Source organism: Cryptotermes secundus, unplaced genomic scaffold (assembly GCF_002891405.2).
Source record: "Cryptotermes secundus unplaced genomic scaffold, Csec_1.0 scaffold537, whole genome shotgun sequence".
NCBI classification, from domain to species: Eukaryota; Metazoa; Arthropoda; class Insecta; order Blattodea; family Kalotermitidae; genus Cryptotermes; species Cryptotermes secundus.
In genome coordinates, this window is record NW_019740661.1 from 94,361 (window position 1) to 113,344 (window position 18,984).

The 18,984-nt window shown below is 40.6% G+C and overlaps 2 protein-coding genes across 6 annotated transcripts in view; one reads left to right on the forward strand and one right to left on the reverse strand.

Moving 5' to 3' along the window:
• Positions 1-1,857: 1,857 nt before the first annotated feature.
• Positions 1,858-18,984, reverse strand: part of LOC111872483 — a 91,987-nt gene continuing 74,860 nt past the window's right edge. Inside the window, exons 1-3 of one of the 3 annotated variants that reach the window (XM_023866447.2) lie at positions 10,557-10,652; positions 8,135-8,198; positions 1,858-3,205 (exon numbers count right to left, since the gene is read on the reverse strand). In XM_023866447.2, coding sequence (XP_023722215.1) covers positions 1,895-3,205; positions 8,135-8,146 — 1,323 coding nt within the window. In that variant the 5' untranslated portion in view covers positions 8,147-8,198; positions 10,557-10,652 and the 3' untranslated portion in view covers positions 1,858-1,894. Of the gene's footprint in view, positions 3,206-8,134; positions 8,199-10,556; positions 10,653-18,984 lie in introns of those variants that run through there. The other 2 variants (XM_023866445.2, XM_033754718.1) reach the window with 2 other exon arrangements.
• On the forward strand, positions 12,994-17,657 carry LOC111872482 (transient receptor potential cation channel subfamily A member 1). Of its 3 annotated transcripts, none has more exons than XM_023866442.2 (2): positions 12,994-13,084; positions 15,272-17,657. In XM_023866442.2, the coding sequence occupies exon 2, from the start codon at positions 15,505-15,507 to the stop codon at positions 17,443-17,445; it is 1,941 nt and encodes a 646-aa protein (XP_023722210.1). In that variant the 5' UTR covers positions 12,994-13,084; positions 15,272-15,504; the 3' UTR covers positions 17,446-17,657. The 3 variants fall into 3 exon arrangements, with proteins under 3 accessions (XP_023722210.1, XP_023722211.1, XP_023722212.1); XM_023866443.2 differs by having other exon boundaries at positions 15,287-17,657; XM_023866444.2 differs by lacking the exon at positions 12,994-13,084 and adding an exon at positions 15,028-15,061 and having other exon boundaries at positions 15,287-17,657.

The following is an 18,984-nucleotide window of genomic DNA, read 5'->3' on the forward strand; positions in this document are numbered from 1 at the left end:
TAAAAACAAATAAGTACCTTAGCCCTTAAGTAACCTTACTTAATAATATGTAAGAATTTCCTTGCACATGTTCTATTGAAAAGGTCTGATTGTGGAGCGAGACTGACCCCGAAACTTTAAATTTGAATTGACGCAAATAAAGTTTGCCGCCTGGGTGATATTTTTACACATATTTTATACGGTAGAATTACTTGGAAGAAGAAGGTCTATATTTTGCCCTGTCACACACACTTTCCTGAAAAAAATGTCAAATCACAGTCATCATCATTAACAAAATAGTCCTATTTGAACCATAGCCTTCCTTAGAAGATTCTATGAAATTGCATCCGGTTTTCACTTCTATGGATTTCGCGACAACTTTATTTTTGCAGAGAAAGGTTGTCAGCCTTCTATCCAAACCCTACCCACCTGACGGCCTAAGTTTTATATACAACCTTTTTATCACAACCGTCACAACACAACAAATATCAAGATCAGTGCCTAGTTTCGGCTCTTCTACGTGTTTCGGCTATTAATAGCCATCATCAGGCAAATACATGGTTAACATACATATACATCACCGAACCGCAATACTAGTAAAACTGGATACAATATTATTAATTATATAAAAAAATACTTGACGTAAAAATACAATAAATTAGATTATATAAAACAAATTATAGTATAAAACAAGAATAAAGTTCTTTGATTGATGTTTTACATCATTGAGTCAGTTGTTGGTTTTGTAATTTTGTTGCGTTCCCACGGGCAAATTGGAATATTCTATATTTTGTGTACATAAAATTGTATAGAAGGCTCGTGATGCAGATGTAGTAAATTAATGTAAATTATTTAGTCGATGCCTCATCCTACAAAGTATTGTCCGTTCTATAGGGAATGTAAACAACGGCTAAATAATTAACATTAATATTACTACATCTACATCACGAGCCTCCTATACAATTTTTATATTCACAAAATATAGAATATTCCAATTTGCCCGTGGGAACGCAACAAAATTACAAAACCAACAACTGACTCAATGATGTAAAACATCAATCAAAGAACTTTATTCTTGTTTTATACTATAATTTGTTTTATATAATCTAATTTATTGTATTTTTACGTCAAGTATTTTTTTATATAATTAATAGTATTGTATTCAATTTTACTAGTACTGCGGTTCAGTGATGTATATGTATGCTAACCATGTATTTGCCTGATGATGTTTATTAATAGCCGAAACATGTAGCAGAGCCGAAATTAGGCACTGACCTTGCTATTTGTTGTGTTGTGACGGTTGTAATAAAGAATTTGTATATTGTAACACAACAGGATGCATGAAATGAAAATTAAATCTTATATGTCCACTAGTGATAGAGGGCCCAGTTACACCCCCGGCACCGGTTTCCCTTTCCGTCGCTTTCTACACTCCCAGGGCTACGGTGGAGGTATTCTAAACCTCCTCCAAAAGTCGCTGCCAGGCAACGACTGGTGAAGATGCTGCAGACTGAAAGACTTAAGTGCGTGCTGTAGTGAACTGTACAGTGTGTGAATTGGAAATAGCATTTTAGTTATCTGTAGTTACGTTCTGTAAATGTTCAATAAATCCCATTACCAATCCAAAATCCCGTCTATAGCTACTCATACACACGTCAGAATGTAATTCTGTCTGAAAAATATTGCCAATAATCTTTTCAGTCTCAAAACTTGAGCGTTGGTCTAATTATTACCTCGGTATAAATTTGTTATATGAAAGTTTCTTTTCTTCGCAACATCCATCAAATTGTGTGCTTCATGAAGGCTTTGTTCCTCACACTAGTCACGTACACACTCAAATGTTGTGCTCTGTGAAATTTTTGTTCTTAAACACCATCCACGTGTAAGCTTAGATTTTATTCTCTGTGGATTCAATCTATAAGATAGTACACCTGAAATAACTTTCTTCCACTTTCGGCCAAAGCATTTCCGGTTCCTCTACAGTATCTTCTCCATCTCTTCCAGAGTTTGTCACCCCTAATACTGATGCGGACAGCTCACTCCTCATCCGAATCGCTTGGAGAACTTCTGCCATCTTGAGATCCACTCCCGCTGCTTTCAAATGCACCATAGCACCAAATGCTGCCTGCGTGGACACCACAGATCCTGTGAAGAAGTACACGGAGGCAGCCACTTGAAAAGCATCAAGTGGTGTGACTTCTCCCTCGTCCATTATCTTCTTCCCGATGTTTGCGAAGTGATTCAAAATCGTCAGGCCTTTCATTGTGGTCGCGCCGATCGACAGCGATGCCACGCCGACTTTTAGCCCTACCAACCTCGTGCCTTGGACGACTCTGGTTGCCACCATGGTGACACTGCCTAGCGAAATTCCCACAGCGCTACCGGCCACACCCATCCAACTTGCGCGGGCCTCACCACTGTTCAAGCCCAGTGTTTGTCTGTGTTTGTGTCTATCAACTAGTGTCTTTGCATTTCGGCCCAAGGCGAACACCCCTGAAGCTACGCCCCCAGCAACAACAGCTATGGCAACAGGAACTGATACAGGGACTACGAGAGCAGTGACGCCAAGGGCGGTCACCACTAGAGTCAAAGTAATGTCCACAGCATCCAAAACTTTGCCAGACAATTTACAAGCAGGCGATTCTCCAAATTCGACATCTATTTTTGAGCATGTTGATGTGTATATGCCGTTGCGAGGATAACACATAAAACACTTTGGGAGTTTGTTGTTCTTCTTATAGTCGATCCACCCCTTGTACACACGACGATTGCCATCCACATAAAAAGCAGTCTCTTCGCTTTCACCAATATCGTTCCTATTTTCTGCAGCGACCCTGAACAGAGGCGTGACCAGTTTCCCACCAGGAATCTTGATACAGACGAACAAAAACGACACAAATACCTCTGTAAGTCCTGTCTGCTTCAAAATCACGTTGCAAGTCTTCCGGACGATCTTCAGTTGTTTCTTCTTGTAACCGGTTCCGGCGTTTAATTCTCGGTTCGGAAGCTGGGACGGAGGACCATACATGGCGTAAGCAACTTTCCTCTCCAGCTCTGTCCTGTTCTGGTTGCCGTACAGCCCCGGCTCCATCCGGTCGCCACCCAGCATCTCGTATATATTCTGTTGCATTTTAATCGCTTCCGCCTTCCATGACTCCACTTCCGGCGAATTCCAATGAAGTTCCACTTCAACAACAACGGGTCTCTCATGGGTAGAAGCGTAATCCTGAGAAAATAAGATACATTTTATAATTTCCGTTTAACATAGGCCTAGTTACAAGATATTAACNGCATTTCCAGTAAAACAAAATGAATTACGTATATTATTATCATCCTCTGAAAATCTATACTATTCATTTCATAATTAAATATTTATGNCACTTGTATAAGGCAAACAAGTCGCCATGTTTCTAAGCACAGTTCATATAGGCCTATTAACTACTACTATTATTATTATTATTAGAGGTAGTGTTAGTAATAGTAGTAATAGTAGTAGTGGTAGCAGTAGTAGCAGTATTATTATTATTCTTATTAGTAGTAGTAGTAGTAGTAGTTGTTGTTGTTGTTGTTGTTGTTGTTGTNCATTAATAATAAAGAATTGAATTGAATTGAATTGAGTGGGGAGGCGGTAGTGTAGTCAGTATATAAATTAGCTACGGGCTGGACGACTGAGGCGTCGGAGTTCGAGCCTCACTAAGGTCAAGAATTTTCTCTTCTCCAAATGGTCCAGACCGGCTCTGGGATCCACCCAACCTTCTATCGAATGGTTATCGGGGGCTCTTTCCCCGGGGGTAAAGCGACCAGGGCGTGAAGCTGGCCGCTCACCTCCAACTAGTGCCGAGGTCAAGAAAATGTGGCTCTATACACCCCCCATACGTCTTCATGGCGTAGTGCTTGAATTCGTTGAGCAGAGGGATAATTTTACCTTACCTTTTAGTAGCAGTAGTAGTAGTTGTAGTTGTTATTGTTGTTGTAATATAAGTATTTTAATATTGTGAGATTTTGCAGTTATGTAGGATATCTGGCATAAGGTAAGCTTACAGGTCTGTAGGCCTAGAACTTTTTAATTTCTAGTACATTACATATGAATTCTTTTTACTGAACCCGGATATATCAGTCGTTGAAATGACTAGCTGAGGTCTGAAAACTATGTCCTATTCCCGGCAAAAAGGAGAAATACTCTCCTTTGCCACACATCCAAATCTGATGCGAGAAACCTCATGTAGGTATACAATGGACATAGGAGCTTCTTCCACGAGAGTAAATTGATGGAATATTGAAGCTATTCATTCATCTCTCTTTCTAATGCTTACGTTAAACCGATGTGGAGCTTTACCTACTTCATATCGCAGCGGTTAATGGTATGCATTCTGCACAGGACTGATGTTACTTACTGCAGCAGATAACCTTAGCAAACTTAGGTGTACTGTGTAAAACTTACATTTCTTTGCGTCGATCCGAAACACGTGTGTTCTTACCAGGTTTTGAGCCTTCGTCACGTGAAATTAGTAATTTTCAGTGTTAATTGCATCCATCATGAGGATGACGATGATAATTATACCAATAATGTAAAGTCAAATATATGAGATATAAAATTTTTTTCTCTCTTTAAAGAAATATGTTTAATAGAATACTTCATACATCCAAAAAAATGCAATAAATTATTGAGAATATTTAATATTTATTTCACGTAGACACGGGCTATGGGTGGAGTTTCTTGCATCCTTCGGCATGATGTTGCAAGATTGCTTTCGCTCCTCAACAGTTTCCAATTGATATCACTGTTTTATACATAGCTGATTCTCTGTTGTCTCCTCACATTTCTCTCCTATTTGAAATTACTGTCCCAGAAACTGTGAATGCTTTCTTTTCTAACATTTCTTCTCTCTTTTTGTATACCCAACTTTTGTAAGGTTCATCATCTCCTTCTAACCTGGGTTTCTTAATTTGCATGGAATTTCGGCTTATGGTATTATCACGTAAGCTCATGTTTGACAGTTAACTTGTCTCTCCCCACCCTCAACATATTTTAACTAATTGAGGTTTCCATGGGACTTGTTATGAACATCATATCTTTCAAGACCATTCAACTAGGGTACCCTTTAATTTCCTGTTACCACGAATATGCGTACAAACATGGCAGTCGTGAAAACTTCCGAGATGGAATTGTACTAACATCACTTAATAGCAACTCCTGAAGTTTCTTAGTAATAGTTAATAACAACTTGCGGAACTTCTATTAAAATGTTGTTGTGCATAGAGAACAAGAGACCAACATGGCGGCGCAAGAAATATGTAGCCTATGTAGCTGTCTATTTCATAGCGATAAATAATGGTTGGGGGAAGTGAAATTCTTGACGGAGATACATAATAAACTTTACTCAGTCCTGTTTGAAACATATTTGTACGTATGATACTAATTACAAATACAGCAACGGAGGGACAGTTTGAAGTTATATGCAACAAATTTAACGTATTAGATAACTTTAAAAATGGAAATTGTATACCTAAATTGAGCATTATCTGCAATTAGCCTGTAATTATTGGCTTATAATTCCTCTCAGTCCCATCGTATAAACGGAGTACTTGAAAGAAACCAGGCTTCCAAATTCGTTGCACAATGTCGTGTTATCATTCTCACTTTCTAAATTCAATTGCCGCGACGTATTTTAATAAAGACCAGACAACTATTGCTCAAGAAAAAGAACATAAGCCTAGTTATTGTTCTGTGGAACAAAGGAATATAAGTTAGACACACACTTCAACCTGATAAGGATACAAATCTACATATGTTTTATATCAACAGAGATTAAGTCTAAGCGTTGCAGCATATATTTAAATCTGGGAAAAACTTCTGTTGAATTTATAAGTCACGGCCAGTTCTGTGTAGATTTCCATGAAACACTACGATAAGAGAAATATGAACTCACTCTGATAGTCCAATCTGAAGACGATATGTCTGTCATTTATGTATGTATACGTGTACATGAGATATTGTTTCCCTTCTTAAGCAGATAAATTTGTAGAAATTCAACTGTCACACTTTGTGTGTGCGCATGTGCACGCGTGAGAACTGGTAAATGTTCCTAGCCATATTTTTGTCAAAATTCTGAAATCTCTTTTTCTTGCCATTGGAAATATTTCCTATATCTTGACTGAGAATCCCTTTGTTTTAGAGAAACGAAGTTTTGCAGTTAAATATTAAGCATTTAAGACTTCTTGATATTTTCCCTTACAAGACGCTGTCACGTTAAATCACCCGTAATCAGACTTTGGCTAACAGAGATATACGAGTATTACGTATGCAGTAGGTGTCTGAACAAGTTGGAAAAGTCTTTGCAAATATTGTAAAATTTTGAGACCCTCCTGAGACTCAGACTTCGTCACTTAGGAGCCCAAATGACTACTGCAAGACCTCAGTAAACATTTCTTTCTAGTACATTGCAGAAAAATCGATCACATTGGCCGCGCGGTCTAAGACATGAACTGTCTTCAAACCGTTCCAACACTGAGATCGTGGGTTCGAATCCCACTTGAAGCATTTATTTCTGTGTGCGTATATTCTCTGTCTGTGTTGTCCTGTGTGTAGATAGCAGCCTTGAGAGGGTTGATCCCCCGTCCAAGGAGTCCTACCGACTGTGTACATAATTACGGAACTGAAAAAAAAAATCGACCAGGGCCCAGTAGAGGGCTGTAGAGTCATTGATAAATGAAAACGAATGAAAAACATGGCAAACAAATTAAGTCAAAGGGCTTCGGTTTCCAGGGTTTATGATTCTTGTTGCATCTTGTAGGACACGGTGGACGGGGTATCAGCTCGTCGCAAGGCCCCTACCTAGACAGTACAATATAAACACACAATAAAATGCAGACCATGTCTTGAATGGATTTAATCCCATATCCAAATATTCAAGCAGTAGTGGACTGTATGCTTCTTAGACCGCGCCGCCGTTGTGATCGGCCCAATAAACCAATCACAAGACTTCATGCAGATTTCAGGGTAAGCTTCCGCGTCTCAGTCGGTTGGGGACCAGCAACGGATTGTAAATTATGGCGGTGCTATGGCCGCTTATATCTTCTTAATTTTAAATTTGGCGGTAGAATTTAACAGATGTGAGATATTTAATACGACAATATTAGGGGACTTGTGGAAAAACAAATATTTTCGGGGTTGACGCCGATGACAACGCACGTTCGCAGTGACTTTGCTCGGAGTCCGCGGTGGAGAGGTTATGTTTTTTTCTATAATGTTAATGGGGTGGAACTTTTTTTTTTGCTAGTGGGATGGGACTAAGTCCCTTGTACTGCGGCCACTTCTGGCCTATTGTACCAGCCCCAGATGATAGGTGAGGGTGATTGTGGAGCAATTTGTGGAATGAAGAATGGCAGGGGAAACCGAAGTACTCGGAGAAAGCCTGCCCCAGCGCCACTTTGTCCACCACAAATCCCACTTGACCAGATCCGAGATGGAACCCGGGCTGCCGCGGTGGGAAGCGCCGTTTTTCTGTGTTTGTGTACAGGTAGAGGCCTTGCGACGAGCTGATCACCCGCCCAAGGAGTTTTACCGATTGTGTAAGATCTAGAAAAACCGAAGTGAACGGAGAAGTTCATGGAGGCAGGCCTAGGCCCACTTGGGCTCTAGTGCCAAGGGGGAAAAAATATATACGATTATATTGTTAATTAGATCTTTCATGGAGTTAAACTTGTAATGGAATAAATTTAGTGCAAATTATAACATTTGTTTATGTACGTCTTGTCACTTTTTCCCCATCTGTTTACACTACATACAGAAGTGCTCATACCTAATGATAGAAATATTGTCACTGACTGTGTAGATTTTGAGGTTCTTACAGTGATGGTTATGATAGTTATTTCTTCTGAGATATAATAAGTGTAGTCCATTGAAAGTCAATCAACGTTTCGGGGGAACACGTCGCTTCCATCTTCAGGGTGAAGAAATAATCATTCAAGAAACCAGCGTGAAGCAGGTAGCAAGCCTGAAATTTAAGATGCCAAGTTCCTCTAGAATTCGGTTGATTTTCAAACGGAATACACGGATTTATATCCCAAGAGAAAGAACTATTTTTCACTGACTATTCATCATGATGTGAAGTACTTGCTAATATAAGGTAGCAAAGTTGTTTATAATACTTACGTATGACAGCATGTTGCGAACGGTCCGGGAGATTTTGATGACGACTGAAGAGATGGGAGTCAGCCTGTAAGGTGAAGAGACTTCAGTTGAGAATTTTTGGTGCTAAATATATTCCAACCCTTCACCTCCATAGACTGTATCGACATAAGGTGGGTGTCCTGGGACAAATATGTCAGCAGGGCTGTATGGAAGTTATATAAAGTTTGAATCCTCTCTGTCCTCTTGTATGACTGCAAAATGTGTAAGGAACACACTGTTATGGGATGACTATTCCTCTTATATTCTATTAACTGCATCACTACTCATTTGTGATAAGTACAGTACGTTCTATTTTATAAGCCGTCTCTGAAATACATGGTCAGGTAATTTCGTTTACCAGAACTGATGACGAAGTTCATAGTTTATAATTCTTATTCCAATTTAGACACAATAACATGAAGTGTTCACTGTTACTTCGGCGGTTCAACAATGTCAGAAATTCACTAACGCTTCCAAGACAGGTCTGCATTTACGTACGATAAATCTACAGGAATATCATTGTAGTTCCCTTTCTCATTGGCTTCTTCTTCGTTGGAACTTGTCACTGCCCACAGAAGCAGTAATTTCGTCAGGCGCTGAGCAAGGGGTTTCATATCAAGACCCTAGTATAGGGACCCCATAGACTGCAGGGAAAACAGCCTTCACTTCTTGATACAAAAATGCTGCTAACTTCAGGTCGCCATTAGAGATCTTGAATACTGTTCTCATTCTTATCCGTCCTTGTGTAATTCAATCAAAATCTGCTAGGAGTCGATGTTTCCTCTTTCTGCAAAAAGAACAATCATTGAGATGTAGCGGATTTTGAGTAGCACAAGGAGGGACACGAATCACAACAACGTTCGAGTTGACACACAGTGCGATAGGATGCAAAAACATAAAAATAGTGATATTATTTTCTGCAGCACATTGCAGCTGAACTCCCATTTCGGTTTTCTAACTAACCTCCTCCCCTGGGGTAATTTACTTTCTATAAGCGTATCTTCTTAGTATCCAGTTCATCTCATTCTTCTTTTTACAGAGAAACTGAGATTCTGTTCTTCAAGACACAGCGACATATCCTTTACCAACACTGACACACTTGTCCCATCGCTTTACCAGTGCGTCGAAATCCGCAGCTTAGAAGTCTTTTGAGTGTTGTCTCAGCCACTTCCGCACCTCAGTCTCAACCACTTCGTAATCAGGGGAACATTTGCCACCAAGGTGGTTTTTTAGCGGATCAAACAGATGAACATCACTAAGTACCAAGTTCGGGCTGTAAGGATGATGTTCAAGAAGTTCCCAATGCATTTCTTGAATTCTCTCCTGGGTTGCTCGGGCAGTATGTTGCCTGGCATTGTCACGATTAAACAGTCTCCTTCTTGTCAATTGGCCTGGACATTTACTGTGAACTGGATCCGGAAGCTTCAACAGAACTTCACAATACGATGCAGAATTTACATTTTCACCCCGCTTCTGAAAAAAAGGCTAACAGAACTTCCTAAGGATCCCAAAACACTGTAAACATAACCTTCCCAGCTGATGGTGTAACCTTAAACTTTTTCTTTGAAGGTGCACTGGGATGTTTCCATTGCAGTGATGCGCCTCTGATTCGCTCCGAGTAACAATCCTGTTAAGCATATCTTCCCCTTCATCTGGATATCGCAAGAGATGCTGCAAGTACAGACCCATTCAGTTCATTTTTTCTCAGTCCTTCAGTTTTCTAGGCACCCACCGTGTACACACTTTCCGAAACTTCAAATGATCACGCATTATGCTGTATGCTAAACCATGGCAACACCCTAGTGCAATTGCTACACTGTCTATCGTTATCCCCCTGTCAGCTCGAATCAACTCTTCCACCCACTGGAGAGTTGCTTCTGTCCCAATCTCAACAGAGCGACTTGGTCGGGCATCATCTGCGAATTTCGAACGCCCTTCAGAGAATTTCTCGACTCAGTTGTGAACCGCTTTACGCGACAAACACTCCCTGCCGTAAATAGGAAACATTTCTTTATAATTATCCTTTGCAGGGGTCCTTTTGCCCACAAAAATAACTGACAACAGAACACTGCGCTTCGGTATTCACTCTGCAAGCAAGGTCGCCATTTTGACTGCTCCAACCAGCCTCTAAACATGTGCTTGCATTTCTGTTTCCTAGACTGTCCAGAAGCTGGACTCTGCTGCTACTTAATGATACACAAAGGAAACCTACTACTTCCATTACAGCAGTTATGCTTCCGTTTATGACATATCTACTGACCCTCCCTCGAATTTTTCAACTGCCTTCCAAGCCAATATTCACAACACGCCTCACGGCGCGGTTCGTGAATAACAGACTGAATGTCAGCCCGTCACCAGTCTCCCTCAAATGAGACCCGCCTGCAATAAAGTGGTAAGGACTCACCTGTGATGGTACTAGTGAAAATGCTAAACATGTCTATAGTGTAACAAGATAAATAAAGTAGTTCCATTATGTGAAACGCTTAGTGGAAGTTGGACCGCAGATTAGAGCTATCAGATCCCTAACAATGCTTCGTATATCTAAGTTGCATATTATATATAATGTCCCCCACGCCCGTTTTGCCATATACGGTTAGAGACGTTATCAGTTGATCCGTATTGCGAAACAAAGACCTACCTCCTACTCGATGTTGCGCGCGATGTAGTGGTTAGCATTGGTTGGTTCGTTGGCCAGTTGGTCTTACAGGTATTTGGTCATTGAAACATATAAATTGCCAGATGTTATATTTTAGCGTCCTGTTGCACTGATTTAAGTCCATGATTTATTTCAACCGTCTTCCAGTGCATACACTCATCTATCTCACTCCTCTCTCTCGTACTACATGTTTCGGCACAAAAGTGCCATCTTCTTGCAANNNNAAGATGGCACTTTTGTGCCGAAACATGTAGTGCGAGAGAGAGGAGTGAGATAGATGAGTGTATGCACTGGAAGACGGTTGAACTAAATAATGGAAATTGACAGATATTAAGGGAAAGGTATAAACCGCACCACCGAAAATAGGGATACATTTCTTCTAGAAGGTATATCTGTTCCTTTATCTAAACATCCTACCATGAAGGGATTCTTGACTCCTGCATTATATTTAATAAAGTTATCAGCTTATTTTTCGACTGCTTTACTCTCAAGGAAAGAGCCCCTGGCAGCCGATGGAAAGAAGAGATTTTGTAGTTTCCAGAGCCAGTCTGGTGGTAAGAGCCCTTGAACTAGTCGAGGTTCGATCTCGATTGTATAGCCTGTTACTAAATCACTTTACAGAATATCTCGTCCAACAACGTAGAAGTTGTTATCCGACTTTCCGTATTTCCACCTTTCATTAAGGTTACTTTCTTGTGGGGCTTGTCGCCGTGTAGTCTGGTAGGTATTTACCATCGTATCAGCAGAATCTGCTGCCTCCAATTCAAGATTTCATACGCTGATGATAGAGGAAACAGGTTGTCCGAAATGTTTGTAACTTTCAACCAGACAACACAGTGTCATATCACATAAGACAGTCGCTACATCCGTCACATCTGTAATGTTATAGTCGCGTTCAGTTCTTTCATGTTCCGATGTAAAAAGCTGTAACTGCATCTACAAGCCTCTGCTACTGAAAGATATAAATATATAGGGAAACTAGTTTATTATGCTTCATTTTGATGCGATGCGCTTCATGACGCTGTCAGAAACTCTCTCGAGACTATATGGCGTCGGAGTGTATGATACATGTATGATAATGTGGAAAGGATTTGATCGTTGCCTAATTGATGTTCTTGCTTGGAGGGGCTGAGCTAAGACGCAAAAATTCCAACCAGAATAATATGGGAACAGGACTAAATTCGAACCCAGCAACAAGAAATATAAATAAGGTAAGGTAAAGCTATTCCTATAACATGCCATGAAGACCCCAAAGGATTGTGAGACGTCGAGACTCCCACATTTTCTAGAAAATAGGCTCACAGATGTCGATGAGGATGTCAGTCTTACGCGCCGGCCGCCCTTTACCGCCTAGGAAGATTCCTGCTACTCATTTATATTAGAGGTTGAGTATACCCCAGGACCATAGCAGCAACAGGAATATTAGGTAAAGTGAAAAATCAAATTACCTCATCGGGAATCGAAACTGTGACCTTACGGCTCGTAGCATAGTGCCTCAACCAACTACACTACCGAGTGCCCCTTGAACACAGAAGTTACCGAATAAAATTCTAGGGTCTCAACAGCTTCACCGATCTGCTCGGCAATGTTCTTTCAATTCAGACACTGTTACCAATAGTATTAGAATAGAAGAGTGGTGGAGACAAAGTCTATCAGCTCCGCCATCAGACACGATCTAGTGTGTATCTCCAAAAATAATTCCGTTATGAACACAAGGTTTACTGAAGAGGAAATGTAAAGCTATCCTTGTAACAGGCCGTGAATGCCCATTGGGTTGTGAGACGTCGGACCCCAACATTTTCTGAATGATCGGCTGACAGATGGCAGTAAGGATATCAGCTTTACGCGCCGGCCGCCCTTTAACGCCCAGGAAAATTCCTGATACCCTTTTCTGTTAGAGACTGAGTCAACCCCAGGGCCGTAGAGAGGCTAAGAAGATTAGGTAAATTAAAAAAAAAATGACTTCAACAGAAATCGAACCCGCGACTTTCTGGCTTGTAGTGTAGTGCCTCAACTAACTACGCTTAGTGATTGGTTAGTTAATTGTGTTTAGCGAGTAAGTTCCGAAGTGAAGGTTCCTTGCTTGGCACAATATCGGTGATATCTTATCTGTCACAATAAAATGGAAAAGTCACGTAGGCAAGCAAAACAACTCCTAATTAGAGCGACAGTGCTGTGCCTGCGATGTTGCATGATGCGTACTTCAAATCATTTGCCTCTCCTGGACGGAAAATATCATATCGTACATTCATTTCAAGAGGACAAATTTATTGCATGTAAGTAGTACAATGATTCCTTTACTGATTCCTATTTATAGAAATGGCTCAGTTCATTTTAATAATTAATAATAATTTGAATTAAGAAATAATAACCAGGAGAGGATATGTCCACTGACAGGGTTGTACATCTAAGTTATTCAGGGCAGAAATAGTTTAGGTTGATGTAAGAGAACCCTCATTTCTTTCTTAGAAATAATTAAATTTCAGAATAAAATTTGTTAAGAATAGGCCATATAGTTATTTGTTCCCTCAATCATAATTGTTAAACGTAAGACAAAATGACCAAGCAAGTGATATACCTCAGGCAGTTAGTCGCAGGCTTCCTACAGCAGCGGCCTGGGTTCGAGCCCAGGTCAGATCATGCAGGATTTGTGGTGAACAAAGTGGCACTGAGGCAGGTTTTCTCCGAGTACTTCTGTTTCCCCTGCCAATCTTTATTCAACTGACTACTCCACAATCTCCATCATCCCGGGCTGGTACAATAGACCAGTAGTGGTGACAGTACGAATTGGACTCCGTTTCACACAACTAAGAATAACAAAAAAGTTAAGCATGTTGATGTATTTGTATTGGTTTGAACTTCTATTCAGGAAGTGCTTGGATCGAATCTCGGTGGGGACAGCGGCTATGTTGATGTTTTCGTGCTTTTCCTCTGATCCCCACGCAAATTCCGCAATAGTACCTTGAACACTTCCATCCAAATTTGTATCAGTTCTTTAATAATCCTAACATTAGATGCTATATAATCTAGATGCCTACAGAGATGTAAAATAAACAACAACAGACACGGGAACACCTAGGCCAGTTAAGGCTTGCTTCAATTTATGGCGATTTTACATCTGCATCTGTTATACAGGAGGAACAGAAAACTTCGGCCCGTGAAAATCTGCAATCAGACTCCGACGTTGTACGAGTAATAATGTTATTAGCAACAAGGTAAAAAAAGTTGAAGTTACTCCTGTAACAGGGCGTGTAGGTCTATAGGAATGTGAGATTTCGAGGCTCCCATACTTTCTAGACAATCGGCTCACAGATGGCGGTGAGGTTGTCAGCCTTACACGCCGGCCGCCCTTTAACCCCCAGGAAGATTCCTGGTTCTCCTTTCTGTTAGAGGCTGAATCGAACCCCAGGACCATAGCACGGCTGGAAGGATTAGGTCAATTGAAAAATCCAATGACCTCATCGGGAATCGAAGCCGCGACCTTCCGGCTTGTAGCATAATGCCTCAACCGTCTACGCTACCGCGTACCCCTTATTTACAATAAGATCCTTATTATTTTTTACCTTATCATGTGTAGTAAATAGAATGTAATACCAACAACGAAATAGAGGGGTTTGCGGAAATGAGGATTTGGGGTTCCTAGTATAGGTGTTCCTTACTGAAATTTACTATGCCAACAAATGGATACGAGAGAGTTGGGTACGTCATACAAGAGGTTAGATTCAAATCATGAAGACACAAATTAGATTTCATGATATTATTCCAAGATTATTATTAATACTTTTATTACTGAATATTATAATAGAACTCTTAATTATAACTATATTAGCAAGAAGAACTGTAACTCTTTGACATGTCTTGATGTAGGAAATTCGTCTCAGTAAACAGTCCAGCTCACTGGCAATTCAAAATATTCCACACGGCATCCTAGTAAAAATGACACCCGGTCCTGTTTTCCCAGATACAAGTCTGAATAAGATGGCAAGAATATGGATGGAAGCAGTCGTGACCTACTTTAAGATAATATGACGTCACTTGGAAGAACTGAATCTCAGTTTAAACAAAATCTGAGCTAAAATTCGTTCTTTACTTTCCCCATCAACCGATCACAAGGCATGAAATATCTTCACCCTCGAACGCTGGAATCGTGAGTTCGAATCCCACTCAAGACATTGATGTCTGTCTACGTTTATTATCTCTGTGTTGTCCTGTGCAAGACAGCGGCCTTACAATGGGTTGATCCCCAGTCCAAGGTGTCCTACCTTTTGTCTAATATTAAGAAACTTACGTGAAACGAAGCGTTTCACAGATGCCCTGTGCTCCAAGTGGGAGCAACAGGAACATAGATAGATAGACAGATAGATAAATAGATAGATACATAGATAGATAGACAGACAGACTCTCTCATCATCTAGAAATTGTCTTAAATTATCTTTAATTGCACTCTTCTGAAAATACTATAGTTTCCTGTTCTGCAGGGTGAAGAATTCTGAGATCCATCCTTAACACTGGAGAAAATTTGAGAAGAATCCTGAGGTACATAGCCGCAGTTATCCATGGCATATTGTCATCGACGCTGACATGCCTCTGAACACATTCAAACCTATGAAGTGGATAGCATCTCTCCACCATACAGAGCCTTTGATGCTGACGCAGTTCTAATAACACCAGCCCACACTTGCAACTATCCGCGAATATGGCTTCCACCATGCCGAATAACAACGTTTCGCCTGCCGACATAAGTTACTTGAGAACGCTCTGTGAGACTGAAAATGCTTTGGAACTGGAAAGTTACTTGTCTCACTACGCTGGAGACATAAATCTGGCATTTTGTGACAACTACTGTAACACACTCCTCCATTTAGCAGTTAAATCAGGATCTCTAGAATGTGTCAAAGTTCTGCTGAATAGAGGCGCCAAAACAGACGTGAAGAATACGGACATGAATACACCTCTTCATTTTGCAGCGAAATTAAAATCATCAGATTGCCTCAAATATTTATTAAATTCCGGGGCCAAAATTTGTGAGAGGAACACATCGCAAAATACTCCACTCCACTATGCAGCTGAAGCACCTTGTGCTGAGTCAGTCAAACTGCTCATAGAGCACATATCTGGCAGTTCGTCACACGATTTGGAACTTGAAATTAATCTAAAAAATTCAAGCAAAAGAACTCCGCTCCATTTAGCTTCTCAGTCCGGATCTGTGGAGTGCATAAAATTACTTGTTGAAAACAAATGCACAGTGTCCCTGGAAGATGAAATCGGAAACACCCCTTTACATTATGCAGCCATGTCAGGCTCAGTAGACAGTGTCAGATATTTAAGTGAAAGTGGGGCAAATTTGCTTTTGACGAACAAAGACAAGTACACAGCACTGTACATGGTTCTGAATAATGTTCCAAACGGAGAGGATCTTCTGAGAGAGATTCTGGATGAAAGTATTGAGGTGCATATGCTAAGCGAAGGGAAGGAGGAGCTCAGGGTCTCTTTCAAAGTACTTTGTCCTAAAGCCATGAACAAAATGGCGGTCGCTAACAGACTGTATACACATCACAGGCAAAATAAGAAACTCCTTCTTCACCCTTTGTTAAAGACGCTCATGCATTTGGAATGGGAGGAGTGCAAATACGTCTTGTGGTATCGATTTTCAGTTTATCTCCTGTATCTCTTAATCCTAACTGTATTCGTCTCCTCGCCTCCCAGTAGTACGTTGTCAACGATGATGCGTGTCATGGTGAGCTTTCTGTCTATCCACGTGGCTCTCTTTTGTGTCCCATATTTACTTCCCGGGCAGTATTCGTGGTATCGACGAATTAGCAAAACCCTTCTAACGGTAGTTCCGCCCGCTTTTACCCTTGTCACGGTCTCCATTCCTTACAACCCTGAGTGGTATGGAATATCTATCCTGTTCTCCTGGCTGTCTATGCCACTGTATTCCAATGCTATATACTTGATCAGTCACCAAACAGGAATGTTCATATTCGTCACTAAGGAGATATTTACACATTCCTTGGTTCTTTTGTTCGTTCTTGTTGGGTTCTCACTGACCTTCTTCGTTCTATACTACGAAGAAAATGACTCTAGTTTCAACAACTTCTGGCACACCTTTCTCTACACAACTTTGGTACTTCTTCAAGGGGGCGGATTAGGAGATCTTAAGACATCCGATGGGAACAGAACTTCCGATGCTACAGATGAAGACGGGTATCTCACCTACATCACCGAAACACTGTCCAGCATGAGGTTTGCCAGCATTGTCGCTTCTTGTTTGTTTTTACTTATAGTGATCATAGCTTTGTTGAATATGTTGGTAGCACTGGCTATTAGAGGCGGTGATGAACTCAGGGACTACGGGCAGGTGTACCACTTATGGAGTCAGGCACAGTTGCTTTATGAATGGCACGAGGTAAAGAGATATTTCCGCAGAACTCTTACTGCAGGAATGTATGAAATATTCTACGACCAGAGTTACATCATGATTGGACACGGGGATGTTCCTATGTCTCTGAGAAATGAACTCAATGTCGTGGCCAAGTATAAAAATAAAAAGAAGGTGCACGAACTTACAATTAGTGAGATGATAGAAGAAATGTTAGCTTTGTTGTATGAGGTACACGACTTGAAAAATAAATAACACTGTAGGAGCCTTCACTGTTCTTGCCTATTGACGTTTTCATTTAAGAATGGTGTGTCAACCACTGGGTTTAGTATCGTAAGAGGAAAAAGCAAATCTTGTTCTCTAGTTTGATGAAACAGACAAATCTTAAAAGACTAACGTTGGGCCGCGCCATAGCTCAAGCGATTAATCGCTGGCTTCCCACCGCGTCGGCCTGGGTTCCATCCCGCGTCTGGTCAAGTGGGATTTGTGGTGGACAAAGTGGCACTGGAGCGGGTTTTCTCCGAGTACTTCGGTTTCTCTGCCAATCTTCATTCCACCATTTGCTCCACAATCACCCTCACCTATCATCTGGGGCTGGTATAATAGGTCAGAAGTGGGACTTAGTTCCACCCCAGTAGCAATAAAAAAATAAGAGACTGATGTTAGCATATTCTAAGTGCCCTAGAAGACTTCTCAGAAAGTAGTAACATTAATATAAATGGTAAAGTATAATTGCACTCTGTCAGGAAACGCAAAATAAAGAACTTAAATTATGTAAGGAGCCGGTCACGGTAGCCAAGCGATCTAAGGCATGTACTGTCCTCGCTTGTTCGGAAGCTGGGATCGTGGGTTCGAATCCCACAAAAGCCATGGTTGTTTGGGATATGTATGTGTTTATATTGTCCTGTGTTTAGGTAGATGCTTTGCGACGAACTAATCACTCGTCCAAAGAGTCCTACCGTCTGTAAATGATCAAAATTAAAAAAGACAACCTGAGCACCGTAAGGTATAAGAGGAACGTATTAAGTAACTAAGTAAATTATGTAAGGAAGTAAATCAGTCTTATTGCTCTACTTCCTTGTCGTATTTCACCACGTGAAAGAGAACCGGAAAGACTAACTTCAGTAGTGCTTTACTGGCTGCAGAGGTAACAGTACATTTCGTCCCTTCTGAAGTCTAGGGACGGTTTTCACACTCTGCATATGTGTGTGTGTGTTTGTACTTGAATTTACGACATGTACGACATGTATTTTCTGCAAAATTTACTGCATACGAATGCTAATTAATATTATGAATCGACAGACCTGGCAAAAAGTATTCCAGAAATGTTCATGTTTCTGGGCACGAAAACTGTGCGAGTACGTTCTGAAGAAATTTATAAAATTTATGAAACTAAGTAATGTGTTAATCAAGGAAGTAGCGCCTAAAATTTTGGCACTCCTGTCACACTCAATAGTTAAAGAGTAGGCATGAGAAATTTTTTATGAATGTATGGTTTAAAAATAAATATGGTGAAAACAAATATTATATTTTCTTGTTTGTCTGTTCCTTTCTCTCCAGCTCATTTTACATTCTAGTGAAAGATGATTACTAAATAATGGAAATACAAACATAGACCTACCCGTCGCCCTTGCACCGGATTCAAATATCTGGTTGTTAGGATGTGTCCGAGAACAAATCAATAATTTTCTGACCCACATGGTAAGTGTAAGAGCCGGGATAGCTCAGTCGTTATAGCGACTAGCTACGGGCTTGACGACGGAGGAGTCGAAGTTTGAGTCCCGGTAAGGACAA

Coding starts and splice junctions, on each gene's coding strand:
- LOC111872482 (XM_023866442.2), top strand. CDS start 15,505: ATGGCTTCCACCATGCCGAATAACAACGTTTCGCCTGCCGACATAAGT.